Below are 17,690 nucleotides of genomic sequence, written 5' to 3'. Positions count from 1 at the left end.
CAAGTGAATTTTGAACCTAAATTTGATATGATTAGACCTAACCTAATTGTTGGAGGTACTTATATACATGATGTCTTTATACCCTTCACTATAGTCCTAGTAGTGTGAATTATCAATAAAGTTACACTTAATGTCCTATAAGCCAAAAGACAGTATTAGGTCGAAAATCTGAGGAAGTGTGAACTTTACTTAGACTCGAAATTTTCGAATTGACTGTACAGTTATGTTACACATTTACCAAAAAAGTAATCTGTAGCACATAATGTGGGGTCAAATCTTTATAAACCGAATTGAACACCTTACACAGTAAAATTTTTAAAGAAAAATATTAATTATTTTCGAGTTACATGCTCGACATGATCTCCTGCGGCTCTAAAAAACAAAGGTCCTCCACTACTGCAGTGATTTCGGCGTTCACTGTAGATCCAATCTAAAACTGAATTTTTACCAAAATTTTGATATTTTTGTCTAGTAAAATTTTTTCGATCAGATCATTAAATTGATAGGTCAGTGTATGGAGAGCTATATACAGAACATGCAGAAAAAACCTGATACTGATATTTGACTTTTTAGTGATACTGATAAACTGATGTATTCGATTGAACTGAGCCGTTATATTTTAGAAGCCTATAACTCAAGAACTATTTGAGATATCGATTTAAAATTTTAGAATCTTATTTCTAAAAGTATAATTTATCGAGTTATGAAAAACAAAAATCGATTTATTAAAAATTTCAAATTATGGGCACACACGAGTACTCTATCATAAGTGTTCTTGTGATAATTTCGGTGTTTAAACTTCTATCTTTTCCGTATACTCATTATATAACACACACAGCTTACACCCCTATCATCACTATGATTTAACTCAGAAAAAGCAATTGTTATGGCTTACCGCTAGATGACATTGGTGTCGATTTTCTATTTTTTCTATTTTAAGACCCACCGCAGGTTTCAACTGTATATTTAAATTTACTTATGCTATATTATATGTAAATCTTCAAATTTCCAATAAATTTTATTTATAATTTAAATCCTTCGAATTCATATCAATTAAATTCTATTAGAAAATTTCATTTCAAGCGAATAATCAAATAAAAATTTTCGCCCAAATCCATAAAACTTGCTACAGCATATTGGTCCATACTCTCTAGTATTTATAGTTTACGTCCGTTCATGTGTATGGTTGCAAATAAGTGTTTAACATTTGCTGATGCATGTTATTGTTTAAAACGCAAATGATATTGATGTAGCAACATGTTCCAAATAGATCGTACGCAAATTATTTACGATCAATTAAAAATCGAAATAAATCGTTGAGCTTTGAGACGTGTAATCAAAATAGATAAAAATAGACCATTTTAAAATTAAGCATCGCGTGTATTTATAACGCTATATTTAGCATAGATTTATATATTATAGACTATATATAAAGCTGTAGACAGGCTCAATCAAACAGAAAACAAATTTGGAAGGTTACTCGGCAGCCGGCAGCAGACTATAGATTGTTTTCGAACCCAGCTCTTACTATAAGGAGTAATGGTGTGATGATATTACTTTTACGATTCCACCGTAGAAACGTCGTTAAGTTTAAATAAATTTATCTGTAAGCCCTTTGACTCAACTAAAACCGATCTGAACTGAGTTTATTAATCGCTTCGTATTTATCTTGGAGGTAACTCTTAGTTTTCACAATTTAGCTATTTATTGTCTCTAAATTTGGGAACCGATGGTGGATGCGGAAGCATAGGAAGCCCAATTAATATCGTTTTCCAAACTTCTTCATCGATTTGTCACTTCTGACAATTGTAAGCCGCACGGCACTGACTCTGCACGGAGCTTTTGAATATTTTATTTGATATCTTGAAAATCTACAGCTGACCAACATTTTTTGGCGGTAATCTCAACTCATTTTTCGAATTTTAAGGGGTTTTCGTTCGTAAAAGTTCATTGTCTTCGGCGCTCATATCGAACGCAATGATCGCGGTACGAGTGTTCGGCTTGAGGTCGTCAATTATCCGAAGAACATTGGCATAAAAATAAGCTCTCCAAAAGAAATAAGAGGACGTTAAACTTGGAGATCTTGGTGGCTGCTCTACCATTTGAATTAACTTTGTTTACGATCCGAAAAGTTTATAGGGCGGTTTTTAACTTGAAAAAGAAATTGAACAACGAGTTTTCTTGAAATTTTGAGTTTTAGATGAAATCACGGCTACAGAATCGTGGAAAATGTGGTAGAAGTGTTTTAGAGAGTTCACTTTATCAAAAATATAAGTATTTGAGTAGCAAAAAGCATTCAATGAAGATCACGAGAGTCGTCCATACACCTGTGCTAATGACGATAACATCGAAAAAGTTAAAGAAACAATGCTATAAAATCGTTGTTTTGGTGACAGAGAGATAGTAGAGGATCTCAACATCTCTTATAGAGCGACTCAATACATTTTGGTTCCTGTTTTGGGTATGAAGCCGGTTAATGCTAGACTCGTACCAAAACAATTTAATCTACTGCAAAAACGACATCGAGTAGAGGTCGCAAAAGAGATGTTTGACAACGTAGCTGAAGAGCTTAAATTTATCAAATACATCATTACTGGTGACGAAATGTGGGTTTATGAATATGATAACGAAACTCTGCTACAAGCTAGCGAATGCCGCTCGAAAAATGAGCCGAGACCGTAAAAACCAAAATTATTGAAAGCCATACCAACCGAGGCATATAACAAGTGTATGGAAAATTGTTTATGCGTTGGCATCCTTGTGGCGACCTACTATCTTGAATTTCGGTCAATTGCTTCGTTAACAGCTTCACTCAGTACCTTGCCTTAACCAGGCATTTAGAGAGATAAAACTAACCTCAAAAATTCACATCAACACCATAAAAGCAACCGTTAAGTTATAAAGTTACATATGTGTTTTACGCTATGAAACAGAGTTGCCGTCGTGTATGAAATACCAAGAATTTTTTTCTGAAATACACAAAAACAAAAGTAGATTGAAACAAAATACTCAAGCAAAATTGATTGCAATATCTACTCAGCCTCGCATGAATTTGATGGAATAATTACTATAATTACTGCGGACGGGAAAATCCCTGTCGCATCCATAAAATATGTATATTCATAGTATATAAATATACTATGGATGGGTATGTGGGTAGGTATGTATATGCTTTCCGCGCTTTCCCATTTTGGCGGCCACTCTCCATGGTCGATCGCCACTCAAGCGGCAAACAAGAAATTATGATGGCAGTAAAGAGAAATTTTCGACAAAAAAAGAAACCTTAAAATACGAGGAAAACAAGAGCAACTGCGAGTTGTTGGACAGACAGATCAACAACAATTTGTTGCTTTCACACGCTGCACCTACAACCACATCATTTAATAATACTCGGAAAAATTAATTTTTCTTTGCCTTGTAACAAAAAAACGAAAACAATAATTTTGAGTAGAAATCTCGCGAGCGATCGCTGTTGAGGTTGGCTTGGTTGGCTGGATCGGCTGGTCGAGAAAATCCAAAGGAAGCGCTCCCTAGTAATCAATTTGGTGTGTGCGCGTGACGACAGCCAGCGGCTAGTGTATTTAGTGAACGTGCAAGTGGCGGCTAATGTGCGTGCGAAACGCACACCCACACACACACAAACACACTTTTTGAATGACAAACAGTTTTTTACAAAAACAAAGCGCTAGTGAAAATTTCGGAAATTATTTTCATATTCAAATCGAAAGAAATAAATCAAATTCGGGATAGCCGACAAGTGGAAGCGCATAGTGAAAGTGTTTGTATATAAATAGTAATAAAGTAAATAAAATATATTTCATAATAAAAAATAATGTTGAAAACTGTGTTCAAAATTATTTTTTACAATTTTTATAAATAAAATTAATGACGTCGCCATCGAAGTATGAAAAAGTAAATCGAAAATAAATTGTTGACGAAGTGTGGTTGCTGCGACACGAATAGCTGTACTATGTAGCCGTTTGCTTTGTCTGTTGCCATGAACTCCAATATGTATGGCGAAAAAAAAATTGTGATTTAAAAATTTAATAAGTTGTTTGTCGCTTAAGTGTCACCCAAAATTGTCTGCCTGCCTACACACTTACATACCGATAAGTGTAGTTGTAAATGGTGTTTGGCTTTTTTCTTGCTCGTTGCCTGTGCAAGCGGTGACAACAAAAGTGTGTTGTATGCAAATTTGTGTACTTAAGTAATCGGTTACTAATATGTACCGGTTAATTGCGAGGTATATAGTGAACCCGTGTTAAAATTGAGTTGGCAGTTGATTAAAAGACATGCCTTATTATATTTTTAAACACTGTATTTATTAAAAATTAATAAATAAAGGATAGCAGATAGTCTTTGCGGCTCAAGGAGAGTAAAATATTGATATTGATTTATATACCTGTGAATAGATATGGAGAAGACAGATTTTTCAATATAAAACTATATTTTAAAATTCAGTTCATTAATAATGAGATCAAGTGATTGATTTCTAATAAAATTAAAAAAAATTCTACCTACTTCTACTACCTACTTCTTTTTTGAGAGTTCACTCGTTACTGACATTTTGGCCAACTAGGCCAACTTATTGCGAAAAACAAAAGTTGGAAAATTTTTCGAAAATTTAAAAAAATCGGCATAGTTAATTAAAAAAAATTTATTAATTAAATAAATGCAACTAAATTTGGATGAATAAAATTTTTTTAATTAAAAAAAAATTTTGTAAAAAAAAATAATTGATTAAGAAATTTCTTTTAATTTTGTAATAGAAAATTAAATTAAGTATGTTTGAAACAAATTTATTTTGCAAAAAAGTAATATTTAATTATTAAAGTTTAACATATATTTTAATTTCTAAATAATAATGCAATGTTTACTAAAAAAATAATATTAAAAATTAATATAATTAAAAACTAAAATTATTTAATAAATTAAAGTAGAATTTTGAAAAAAAAATATTTTGAAACTAATAAATATTAGAAACCAGTATATTCATATGTGCTATTGTCCCTTTCTAGAGTTGCAAAGCTGCGTTTGAATGCCAGTTATTTATGCTAAGTACTTATCTGAGAATAAATAAATATAGTTTTTCTTAAAAATAAAATTATTATAATAAAATATAATAAAAAAGTAATAAAATAATAAAAGGTAAAGAAATTTAAAAAAATTAAAAATTAAAATTAAAATAATCAATAAATAAATTACAAAAATATTGTTAAAAAAAAGCATAAAGAAATATAAAAATATAGTTTATCAAAAAAAATCTTTTTTTGTTATTTTCTGTTATATTTATCAATTAATAAACAATATGTTACTAAATTTAAGAACTTAAAGACCCTTATATTTAATGGAATAAAATGAAATAAAAATATAAGTAAAAAAAAAAATTAATAAATAAATTACCAAAATATAACTGCCAAAAAAATAATATGTAAAAATGAGATATGATCTGGAAAGCATAAAGAAAATTAAAAATATATTAAACTTTTGTTGGATTTATTTTCCTAAATTCGAAAAACTAAAATACTAATTTAATTATTAAAATATTGTAAAAACAAACAAAATATCAATGGAAACATTTACCTAAAGCAACTTCGTTTTTTTATAAATTAACTAGCAATATGTCACTAAATTCAAGAACTTAAAGATCCTTATAGTTTATGGAAAGAAGAATATTTATTATTCACATGTAATAATAAGTTATTAATTTTATGAATATTAAATTAAAAATGTATGAATTATGAAAAAATCGTTAGAAATTAATTACCCAAAGGACTTCGTTGGCTCTTTTATACATTAAAAATTATTAGAAATTTTAGGTCATCTTAAGTTTTTTAAATGAAATTATAAGTATTTATGACAAAAAACACTTTTCCTCTTTTTACATAAATTTGTGTGTAATAAAAAATTATTGTGACATATTAAATTACTTATAAATTCAAGAAACACAATTTGGAAATTTCAAAAATTGCATAAAAAAAGTTTCAAAGTTTAGTGTTTAAAATAACTTCTCGATGAAATAAAAATTGAATGCTCGTTTTATGCGTGGTTATTTATGAATATTAATTTAAATTGTGAAAGTGCTGAAAGTGAAGTATGCAAATAATTTTTAAATAGTGCAAAAAACAAATATATTTAAAAGTGTAATAAATTAAAATAAAATATGAAAAAAATACTTCTCGAAATTAAATAAACTCTAAACGAGTACGCAAAGTAAAAATTCCAACGCATCACAGCTCTTCGTTCCGCCTACCAACTGCACAGAACGCCATAAATAAAAAAAAAAACAACTACAATACAGTTTCTCGTCGAGGTGCAACACCTACTGGCTCGCCCAGCAACGAGTGCCGAATCGATCAGCTTTACAGCAAGTACTTACTTACTTACACAATTACCAGACAAGGCCAATGCTGGCCTTCTCATGGCAATTTTCGAATAGCAACAACCAAAAAGAGAGATCAGAACAACAACATAGCTAAAAATAAATTTTGTAATTACATGAAAATTATTGCATTTACAAGAATTCACAGTTCATTAAAAATTTTACGATAATTCCTGCCATATATTGTACATAAATAAACATAAATAAACTCTAGCAAGTTTCAATGCAATGTACGTATGTATGTGTTAAGTGGAGAATTTGTTAAGCAAATTTTGTAAAATAATTTTAAAATATTTTTAATAAATTCATGCGATATTTTGCAAAAAATATGTAAATTCTAAAAATATCGCATACATACATATACACCCTTGCACGTGTATGTGTATGTGTAGGCACGTAAATAATACAGGCAACGTATCAATTGACCGTTATTGCATTTGCATTTGTATATAACAAAATTTCTGTGTTGCTGTATTTGTGGTTTTGTGTGTATAATTTGTTGTAGAATTCTACTTGCATCCTGTAGATACACACATATACATATACATATATGCATATATGTATGTATTTGTGACTTAGTAGTGTGCGTGTAAATAACTTCGTTTGTGGAACGCCTGTAAATGGAAATGCATGCATGGCCTACGTCTCGACGCACGGCAGCTTAACACAAGCGCCCAGGTAATTCTTGAGAACCATATACCTATAAATGTATATACATACACACATATAATTTATTTTAATTATTATAAATGCATACTGTATTATATACATACATTTAGCATGTGTTTTTGAAAAAAAAATTTTTTTTTAAATATATAATTATGTAAGTATAATAAATATATTATATAATAAAAAGTAATTTTATCAATATATAAGCTAGAGTCTTATACTCCAGAAATTAGAACTTTAATTCACCCAAGAACCATTTTTGCATTTTTCATGTATCATTCCATAAGTTTTCCTAATTTGACTCTGTTGAACTCTCTCACTCTCAAATAGTTCATGTTCTGTTATATGTTATTGCTGATAGAGTTGACATTCCTTAGATTATTCACGCCTTGGTAGTACCTTTGTTTTTATTCTGGCAAATCAGCATTTTCTAAGGGCACATTCTCTCGCATCTTAGAGTGCCAACTTTGTCTTAAACATTGAAGTCCAAATTTATGGCTTATGGCAAATATATTGCAAAGAAAACTAGTAAAGGCTGTCAATGTCAGGACGGCAGTAGACTCTCCTCTTGGCTAGATAAAAATTCTTTTCATTACCAAATTTTAGTTAGATACACTCGGCTTACATGCGAATAAGGTCAAAGCTGTAAGTTAACGTTTTGTTGGCTTTTTTTTGAGAGTGGAGAATATCACAACCCTCCGCCGATTATTTGGTATTTAATATACTGTTATGTATATAGGACCTATTACGAGAATAGTTTATTTTGCAGCTCTTGTCGCTATATTCCTTCTTTAATGTTGGTATGAAGTTTAGAAATTTATAATTTACCACAGGTTTAGTATTCCCTTTAGTCAATTTCCAGCTTTCTCTGGCATATATCATGATATACACTGCTACCTTGTACTTAAAGTTCTCTTAATAATATAATCGTTTTATTTATTCGCAGAAACTAAACTTACTTGGTTTTGTAAGCTCTCCTCAACATAGTTATGGGCTTTCGCTTGTTTAATTAAGACGGCTTTTAATCGACTTTATAGTGGGATTTTCGATTTGGTTCATTGTTATTTAGTTTCTGTAGTTGATAGGTAATTGTTTGTGGACCTTTTACATTCCTTTCCATTTCCCACTATAAGCTTTATTTTTCTTCTTTTGTCTGTTTCTTTTATTGTTATTAGCACTTTCTTGTTCGTCTCATTCATCTTAGGTTTACCTATGCTTCTACGGAAACTGCTTGGCCATTGCCACAAATAGCTTCGAAATGTTGTGTTCAGAATCAGGACAAGTAGAAAAGTGGGAGTAAATCGCGACTTTAGCTACTTGATGTAGTTAATGATAATAATTGTTACTGAAATCGATCATTATTATACTCGTATCGTTATTGATTATACAACGATCTAATATTCATTTAGGAAAATTTTTATCTAGACTGCAGAATAGAACAAACTTTTTTACTGAGGCTTATAATAATTAAAAAATGCCTGGGGCATATACTTTGAATTCGATTAGTTTTCCTTTAAGAAGCTTGTGCTTGTAGTAGTAGTAGCCCATTCTAAACAGCCCGGCTTAACAACAGTTATGCTTTTTTTCTTTATGTCATTGTTACTATGGATTTAGAATAATACTTTTCCAGAGTTCGGAGCAGTTTTTTAGGAGTTAAAAGGCTTTTGCAAAATTTTAGATCGTTATCTCATAAACTGGAGGCCTAGCTCGCGCTTAGAGAAACGAGCAGACAAACGGATATATGGTATATACGGATCAAAGTGTCTGCAGCGTTTCATAATGGGTGTTACAAACTTCGTGGCAAACTTAATATACCCTTAATATATTTCTGGGTATGAAAGGAATATTAGAGAGTTTTCTGTGATTAAAATTTATAATTTTTTTTAGCAATTTCAGCACACTGTCTTCGACCTTAATCCCATTAATTTTTTTTTTTTTTACCGCTATCTAACTCGTAAACACATGTTCTGAAATATTTATATTTATAAAAAAAAAAAATTTCTTAGGTTATAGCACATAGTTTAGCCCCTTTGTATTAGCTCGAATGAGGCATAACCCTGTGTTAACGCAACAATATGCTAAAGCAGCTTGAAATTGATAGCAGCACAAGGTTATGCAAATATCTACCATTACAGTAGAACCAAACGTAGGCAGTTCGCATTCAAATATTCTCGGCAGTTTTCGCCAATAAAAGTGCACACACACAACTTGTTTTAATTATAACAATTAAATTTAATGATGCCCATATCGGTATATCAGCTATTGGCCTATTAAACGATATGTAAACAGAGGCAGTGGCAAAACTCATAAAAATACACGAAGCAGACATAAAACACAAACAAAAACAATAGCAACAATAACAACAATAAACAATGGCATATAAAAAACGTGCCTTCAAAATATTTCCAGCGAGTGGAAAAATGCTAAATATATATAGGCAATGTATATTAGGGTGAGTCAACGAAAAAACTAACGAATTTTCTTTTTTCGCTTGGTTTTCTGAAAAATAGGTTGATAGACACCTCTAATAAAGGCTCTCCAAGTATGAGCCTTTAGCAGTAACGGGAAAGTCCTCGGCTTAACGGTTTTATATATTTTTATTATTATGTTCAGATAAAAAAAATTCATATCTCGCTTCCAACTACTTCAAAAAATATTATATCTCGTTTCATAGGTTTTGTGCGACAGTTTTGTCTTTTGGATTTTATAACTCAATGAAAAAGAAATCATTTTAAATTGAAGACATCATAGTCTTGCAGGAAACTTGCTTCGTTCTCCTAAATTTTTTTTTTATTATTTATTTATTTATTTTTTTGTTGTGTTCTTCTTTGATAGGCTTTGATGTTTGACCTCGGTGTTAACTTCATCGAAAAATTATAAAGATCATTTTGGTAGAGCAATAAAGAGAAAAAAGTGACAATTTTTGAAGAGCATTCAATTTCGTACAAAATCCACAAAATATATTTTCAAGTAGTTGAAAGCGAGATTTAAACTTTTCTATCTGATAATAAGAAAAAAAAATTAAACTGTAAGACGGAAGAGCTTCCCGTTACTATTAAGAGCTCATACTTGGAGAGCCTTTCTTAGAGGTGTCTATCGACCATTGCTTCAGAGTACTATGCTCCTTTTTTACCCACCCTAATGTACATTGTCTATATATTTAGCAATTTATATATATATAAGCATGTATGGAGACCATACGTCAAATGCAAGGAGGTTGGCAATGAATCGCTACAAGGCACCGTAGGAAAGCAATATAGCAAAAATATCAACTACAATTTTCTTATTTTTGTTGTTGTTTTTTTTACTTTTGTGAACTTTTTTATTCCCACATGAAAATGGCAAACTATAAATTAAAGAAGAAAATTTAAAAAATTTCAATTTTTTTTGTAATATTGTTGTTGCTATAAGTTTCTGTATTTTTATACAATTTTATTGTTTCTTTGTTTCTTATTGGAAAACAAACGAAAGATGTTGAATGTTGCAAAACATGTGTCAATACGAAAATGACCGAGAAAAAAGAATAGGCTAGCGAAAGGCAACGCGTATTGTTTTAAGCATTTAGTATCGTGTATTGCTGTTGTTTGTTTGTTTAGGTGTTTGTGTTGAGAGGTTAATTTAAATATATAGTGCATACTTGTAAATTGTTTGCACTCGCGCTTGCTCCACTGACTGTTTGTCTGGGTCGCTGATTAGCTCACCCGTCGGTAGATTGGTTGGCCAGCTGTTCAATTGTTAGCACTTAAGTAAGTACGGGAGCGGTTTAGTTTTACGCCGAGAAGCCCATGGATGCGAAATTAAAAATATCTAAAATTATTTGAAAATAATTTTTTTGCTTAATTCAGAGTTGTATTTAAGCCGTTCATGAAATTCAAAGAGATATATCGTTTTTTTTTGTTTGATTATTATTACCTTCAAGAGTCTTTTTTGCTTTTTAATATAGCCTTTCAATTCTTTTTCAACTTTTTCTTTTTCACAAAAAATGTGATATCAAACTTTGAATGGTTAATAGTAAAGAGTAAGCAAATGCTGCCCAACGCTTCCCAGAGTCTAAACTGACGGAAGCAGTCGCGCAGAAGCGTCCAGCGTTGGTCAATAAAAACGGAATTGTGTTCCGTCAGGACAACGCCAAACTTTATATAAAATATCTGAGTAATCGGTTCTATGGAAGATATATGTATGTAGACAACTATTCTTATTTCCTTTATTTTCACTGTCATTGTTAAGTATGTATTAGAGAACAGTTCTGCCAAATTGGGTGCTTTTTGCTTTCTGATTAAATCGCTGGCTCAAAACCGGTTTTAGGTCCATAGTCTCTTAGGTAAACTTGTACAGAATGATCCGTAAAACATTTCACGCATATGTGATTTTATAAAGAAAAAAAATCGAACACCTATACTGTCTATGGCTCGTAAAAAAATTCCCACACGATAGGACGAAGATTTTCATGAAGATGCATTAAATATTTACTATCAAAATCGCAACAAGTTATCGAACAAAACAGTGATTATTTGATATAAATCGAATCATTCTAACAATTCTAAATAAAATCGTTAATAGTATGCAGAAATAATGGATTTTTTTTTACTACGTCTTATTTATGTTTTAAAGATTCTTATGCGTAGAGTTTGTGGTGTAAAAATCAAGTAACTAAAATGGTGTTTTAAATTGTCTTCCCATATTGCTCTGTGGAAAGCATTTCTGCAATCTAATATGGTGAAAAGGAGTAATATATGAAATTTTTCGCATAAATTCGACTTGGTTCTAGAAACCATGAAGACAAATAATTTTTGAGCCTTTCCTAACTAAGTACTTCAGTAGCTGAGAGAATGGTCTCAACGTACAGTAGATTATGTTGTAAATAGGCCTGAGTTTAGTGGCTGGAAATATTAACCAAGGAATCATGCTATTGATGTCACGAACAATCTGTATCACGAAGTGACTTCTAATGTATGAGAAAGCAAAATATCTAGTTCAGTACGTGCCTCTTCCGCCTTTCCCTTATTTTAACGCAGAAGAACCGGTGTTTCTCTGTGCAGCTAGTCTACGCTTTATTTTCCATTTCTTTGTCACATTTACTAATTACCTCAGAGTCAAGGTTTGCCACAGTCCGGCAGTGGCGTGGCTAACGCACCCTCCAACAGCATTACTATACCAAAAGGTGACAAAGAGCACATTAGATTGCACCAAATGCAACAAACCGCGTCATTGTTGTCATTAAAATCGCACGCCGCCACTGTGCCATTGCAATGGACAGCTAAGTGTTGCAAAGCTTAAAATTAAATTAGTTCAGCGCAACAAGAAGAAAGGAGAATAACACGTTTAAAGCATATATGAGCGCTTGTTGGCTGCTTATCAGTATTTTTATTGTATGCGAAATGTTGCATTAGCAACAATAACGCCGTGTATCGCGTTAGAAGTATATACTATTTTATGTATGTGTGCGTACCCGTTTCGCAATCATATTTCCGATATGTGAAAAAATCATAATTTTGCAACTTTTGTCAGTGGCAAGTTGACGTGTGTTAAATAGCGCGCGCGTGTGCGGCTCAGTGTGATTGTGTAATCGTTGAAAAGAAGAAAAAAAGTATCGTAAAGAACAAGAAAAGGTGAAAAATATAAACAAAGTCAGTTTAAAGTTCGTAAAATAGCTTAGAAAAGTTTTAAAATAAGCTTACAACAAAAAGAAATTAATAATTAATTCAGAAAGAAAATTTATGAATAAGTGCAGTTAAGAGAAAATTCTCGTACATAGAGGAAAAAAAATAAATAAATAACCAAATCAAAGCTCCTGCGCTGTTTCCAAATTAAAATGTAGCGCTTAAAAGTATGTAAGCAAGCACCTGCACTTTATACTCGCCACTTAAATCCACACACACACACACACGCACATATTTTGTTCCACACCAACACATACTCTCATACACACACATGCCCACCGTTTTACATCCACCCAAAATCTCACTTCTCTAGGCGCTCTAATCTATAACTGTGATTTTTCTGCGGTCCATCAAATCTGGCTTTACAACTTGCCACGCCCACGCATTACACGCACTCCACCTACTTACTCTTCTACTCCACTCTTGCTTACTCTCTCTCATACACACACGAACGCGCGCGAATCGTGCCTGCATGCCTGCCACACACACACTTACACAACCATACGCATGTATGTGCAATATCTAACGGTAAACGGTTGTGCCTGCAACGGCCGCCGTCTACACCAACAACATCAACGCCTAACATCGTTAAATACCGTTAATGCGGCTGATGGAATCATAATTATAAATTATAATTACTGCCAACAATATAATTACTTCGATTACTACGATTACTCCTTAACGCATCGGCTGACGTTTGCTGTTGTTTTTGTTGGCGTTATCGGTGCACCTCGCCAGTGCAGGCATCCTTCCATTGTAGCGTTTCATCAAGAATGCAATCGTCACAGAATGTGCGCTCGCCTGCCGAGATGCGGCACAAAAAGAAGAGGTAGGAGACTCTGCAAATGGCTTTGTTGTGAGCAGAAGTAGTGCTCAGAAGTTGCTTGAATATCTTTTTTTTTAAGTTGTCAATAGCTGATTTTACTTAGTGACTACAACATGTATGATATTTTCATTCAAGTGTATTTTTAAAAATTTTAACATTAACTTTTTTCTATTCTGGCGGTGGGTGTTGCTTATATTGATCACTCAACTCTCACTTCGTTCCCGATTCGTATGGTTTTTAATTTCTACACTCTCATGTTTACCTGATCTTTTTCCAAAATCTCTACAGGCAGAAGGAGTTTGTTATGCAGGATGGCATAAAAATGATGTAAATATAATTGTTGCTATATTTAATTTATTTATATTATTTACTTACATAATATTTATCTTAAGCTTTATATTTCTATCTCAGTAAAAATCAAGCAATTGAAAGTAAATTTTAAGTAATATTTTACTTATTTTTTACTAGGTGGCAACGTAAATTTTTAATTAATTAATTTATGTAATACCTCATTCGTAAGTAACGCGCATACGTTTATATTTATATTACTTTTTTTTTAAGTTTAGTTGAATATTTATATTATATAAAATTTAATTTATAGTTATGTGGCAACGTTTTCATTTTTTTTGTTTTAAATTTCACTTGGCATTAACATAGATATTAAAAAAAAACATTTCTTGTCAAATATTGATTATTATTAATATTGAATAATATTTTTAATAAAATGTTACTTATAGCTAGGTGACAACTCTTTGAATTATTGTTGTAGTCAATTTCACGTGGCCTTAAATTAAAAATTTTTTAAAACAAATTGCTGGTTGTATTTTTAAATTGATTAAATATTTATTTATAGTTAGGTGGCAACTCTTTAAACTGTTTTTGTTTGCAAATTTCACGTGGCCTTAATATAAATATTGAATTCCTTGTTTAAGATTGATTATTACTAATATTGATTAATATTTTTAATCAAATTTTACTTATAACTAGGTGGCAACTCTTTGAATTTTTGTTGTAAATTTCACGTAGCCTTAAAATAAATATTAAAAAAAACACGAATTTCTTGGTTAATATTGATGATTATTAGAAAAGATTAGTATTTTGAAAAAATGTTACTTATAGTTAGGTGGCAACTCTTTGAATTGTTGTTGTAGTAAATTTCACGTGGTCTTAAATTAAAAAATTTTAAAACCAATTGCTGGTTGCATATTGAAATTGAATAAAATTTTATTTATAGTTAGGTGGTAACTCTTTAAACTGTTTGGCAACTCTTTGAATTTTTGTTGTAAATTTCACACGGCCTTAAATAAAATAAATTTAAAAATTTATTTCTATTTGAATACTTATTTTTATTAAAGAATTATTTTTTGAACAAGTGGCAACCTTATTGGGTGTTATTTTTACATCTTTTTTTTTAATTTTTAATGTACACTAAAAGTTTTACTCATTTTTATATAAGAATACATATTATCGATTTTTCTATACAATTTACAAAAGAGTTAAATTTTCTAATGCTATCTAGATTGTATTGTACATTATTTGATGGTGGACATTATAAAGATCTTATAAATTCATTTGTCTGCGGTAATGAGAAATGATAAGTTTACTTTTATTAATAATAACTCTGCCATGTTAATTGGTCTCGCCAACTTTGGCATACTGCTCACGATTTTGAGATATTTAAATTGGAAAGGATTTTCATCCTTTTTCTGAAACCTTTCTTTTTTCATGTTTTTTAAATACAGTCAAATATTGGTTTTAGCGAAAACCCCGTCACAAACAATCACTTCATGCAGCCATGCAATGAGAAGTTACATGTATCTCGGATGGCTTTTTCCCCTCAAATTCTTAAATTTTGCTTTTGGGTTAATTCAAAATTACGCTATGGTTTTGTACAAACACAAAGCCTTTCCGCCTTCTTTTTTCACACAAGTTAGCTCGTATATAATACCGAAGTTAGTTCCTGCGATGAATTGTACATCCACTATACCTGATTATTGGCATATCTAAGAACTTTGACAATAAAACTGTAATTGTTTAAATATTTTTCACTAATTTTTATCACCGCATAAAATTTATAACTTAATCACGACATAGTAAGTGTTAAACTTGGTTACGAAACAGGAAGTTCTTGTGGCAATAAATAATCCGTCCGACTACCGTAAACGTTAAAACAACTACACCGAAAGAAGCTACTTATTTTAGTAATAAAATATTAAAGCCATTGAAAGTCACTGCGGAAATGGCAACCACAGCTCGGCACTAATTGCCGTCATTAGTGGTGTAATTATGCCACCATCTGTCGGTACTGAATAAAAGCTGCGGGCGGAGGAGGGCTTATTGGAGTTTAAGAGGGAAAATCTTTTCGTAATACTATAGTCAAGCAGTTGTGAGTAATTATTTTTGCCAACAAAAGCGTTATAAAACTGGAAGGTAAATATTATTTAATAGCTTATAACATTTCAGTTTAGGTTAGTTTACACTTTTTGTAATATCAGAAGCTTAAGTCAAATTAGGGTATGACCTAAAATTATGCGCAATAAATGTGCTAAATTTTGATTTAGGAGCAAGTACCTGTATGTAATATCTATGTAACATATTAACCGCTTCGCGGAAACCTAAAGACTTGTACAGGGAGTGCAATCCAGAAACTCTCTATTGCCCGAATATTCAATAATTTCGTGGTATATATTAATGTGTAAATCGCACAGCAAAGTTCGTATAATTTAAAATTTTATTTACATAAGTTGTTATATTGGGATAATAAATCTTTATCATGCATGGCGTTAGTGTCGACATATCTCCCAAACTCTATTTAGCATAGGTTTATGTGTTAGACATATTTATTAAATGTAAGTAAGAAAATCAAAGTCTAAAGCGCGGTTTTCACTATATCTAATTCAATGACGCTAAATAGACAATGGTACAATTGATATTTTGAACGATAATATATCGAGAAATTCATTAAACTTTTACTAGATTTCAATATATTCATAAAGCGTTACTACCATATAAAACTTAAATAATAATTTGTATTGCATTTGTTTACTTCTGTCATTTAATTCGATGTAATGACAGCCAGTCGTTATAAAATAAAACTGAGCTTTACATACATGGTATATTCAGGTTTTTGCTAGAAATTTGGTTTATATATAAGACTATCTTAAAGTATACGGTACATTAACGTGATACTTCACAAGACTCAAGATATGCTTGCTGTGACGATTTGGTTCAGTTATTGAGAAAAATTTCCTTAGGAATAATATGGTACATTCAGAAGCAATATAAGCTTTTCGCATTAAAAATTTACTTTGAGATTCTAAATATAATCTGGTTTCGCAATCCAGCTGTCTGAAGCTTACCATTATTAGAAATTAATGTTTTTACTTTCATCAGTTGTAGGAAATAATTGAAATAATTCTTCTCGTTAAGCTCTTGACAGGATCAATTTCTTCCTTCTCTTTGCTTTAATTAAATTTAACATTCTCTCGGTTGTTTCAAACACTTCCAAATCCAATAATCATGCTTAACAAACAATTATAGTTTACTGATTATCTCTAATAAAGGATCCTTGTTTGTTGGTCTTCTTGCACTTTTCTTCTTTACTACATGCCACATATTTATACCTTGAGCTAGGTATACTAAGTTTGGCATAATGTTTTTTAACACCAAAAAGGTAACATCGGAGACTCTATAAAGTCAGCTTGGTGAGCTGAGTCGATTTAATCATGTCTGCCTGTCTGTTCGACCTCCCCCTGCTGGTAGGGGTAAGAAGTTACCCGCGGTAAGGCATGCCTGTCGTAAGAGGCGACTAAAAGCCAATATGCACTATGACTGTTATTATGTACCTTGCTCAGTAATATCAGCATAGTATGTCAGAAATAGTGCTATAATACTCAGAACACAAGACAAATGGAAAAGCAAATAAAAAGACATTTGAAGTTCAAGCGACAAATGTCACCAGTCATTGAGTAATGGGTAGCTCAACTGGTAGTAGTTTCGGCTACACAGTCTTACCGGAGACTTTCTGGTACCACGGGGAGCAGAAAGCCCTTGGATTTCGGTCCAATCTGCTTATTGGGTTATGGCCCCTTTGGGGAGATTCGTGGTGGCTGGAATGCTGGAAGAACTGAATTTTCACTTCAAAAGAGAAGTT

At 31.5% G+C, this 17,690-nt stretch overlaps 1 protein-coding gene across 6 annotated transcripts in view; it reads left to right on the top strand.

Annotated features, from left to right (window-relative positions):
• The window catches only part of Sh (Potassium voltage-gated channel protein Shaker), a 392,327-nt gene that overhangs the window by 61,967 nt on the left and 312,670 nt on the right, over positions 1 to 17,690 (top strand). The window contains exons 1-3 of one of the 6 annotated variants that reach the window (XM_036376276.2): positions 12,462 to 12,878; positions 13,450 to 13,540; positions 13,826 to 13,864. The exons of 2 other annotated variants lie outside the window; for them this stretch is intronic. In XM_036376276.2, the coding sequence (XP_036232169.1) occupies position 12,878; positions 13,450 to 13,540; positions 13,826 to 13,864 (131 nt within the window). In that variant the 5' untranslated portion in view covers positions 12,462 to 12,877. Of the gene's footprint in view, positions 1 to 6,646; positions 7,061 to 12,461; positions 12,879 to 13,024; positions 13,541 to 13,825; positions 13,865 to 17,690 lie in introns of those variants that run through there. 3 more of the 6 variants (XM_036376280.2, XM_036376279.2, XM_070110731.1) reach the window with 3 other exon arrangements.

The sequence above is a fragment of the Bactrocera oleae genome, chromosome 5 (genome assembly GCF_042242935.1).
Source record: "Bactrocera oleae isolate idBacOlea1 chromosome 5, idBacOlea1, whole genome shotgun sequence".
Taxonomy (NCBI): Eukaryota; Metazoa; Arthropoda; class Insecta; order Diptera; family Tephritidae; genus Bactrocera; species Bactrocera oleae.
Note: the sequence above shows the minus strand (reverse complement) of the source record. Positions and strands in the feature narration are given on the sequence as shown.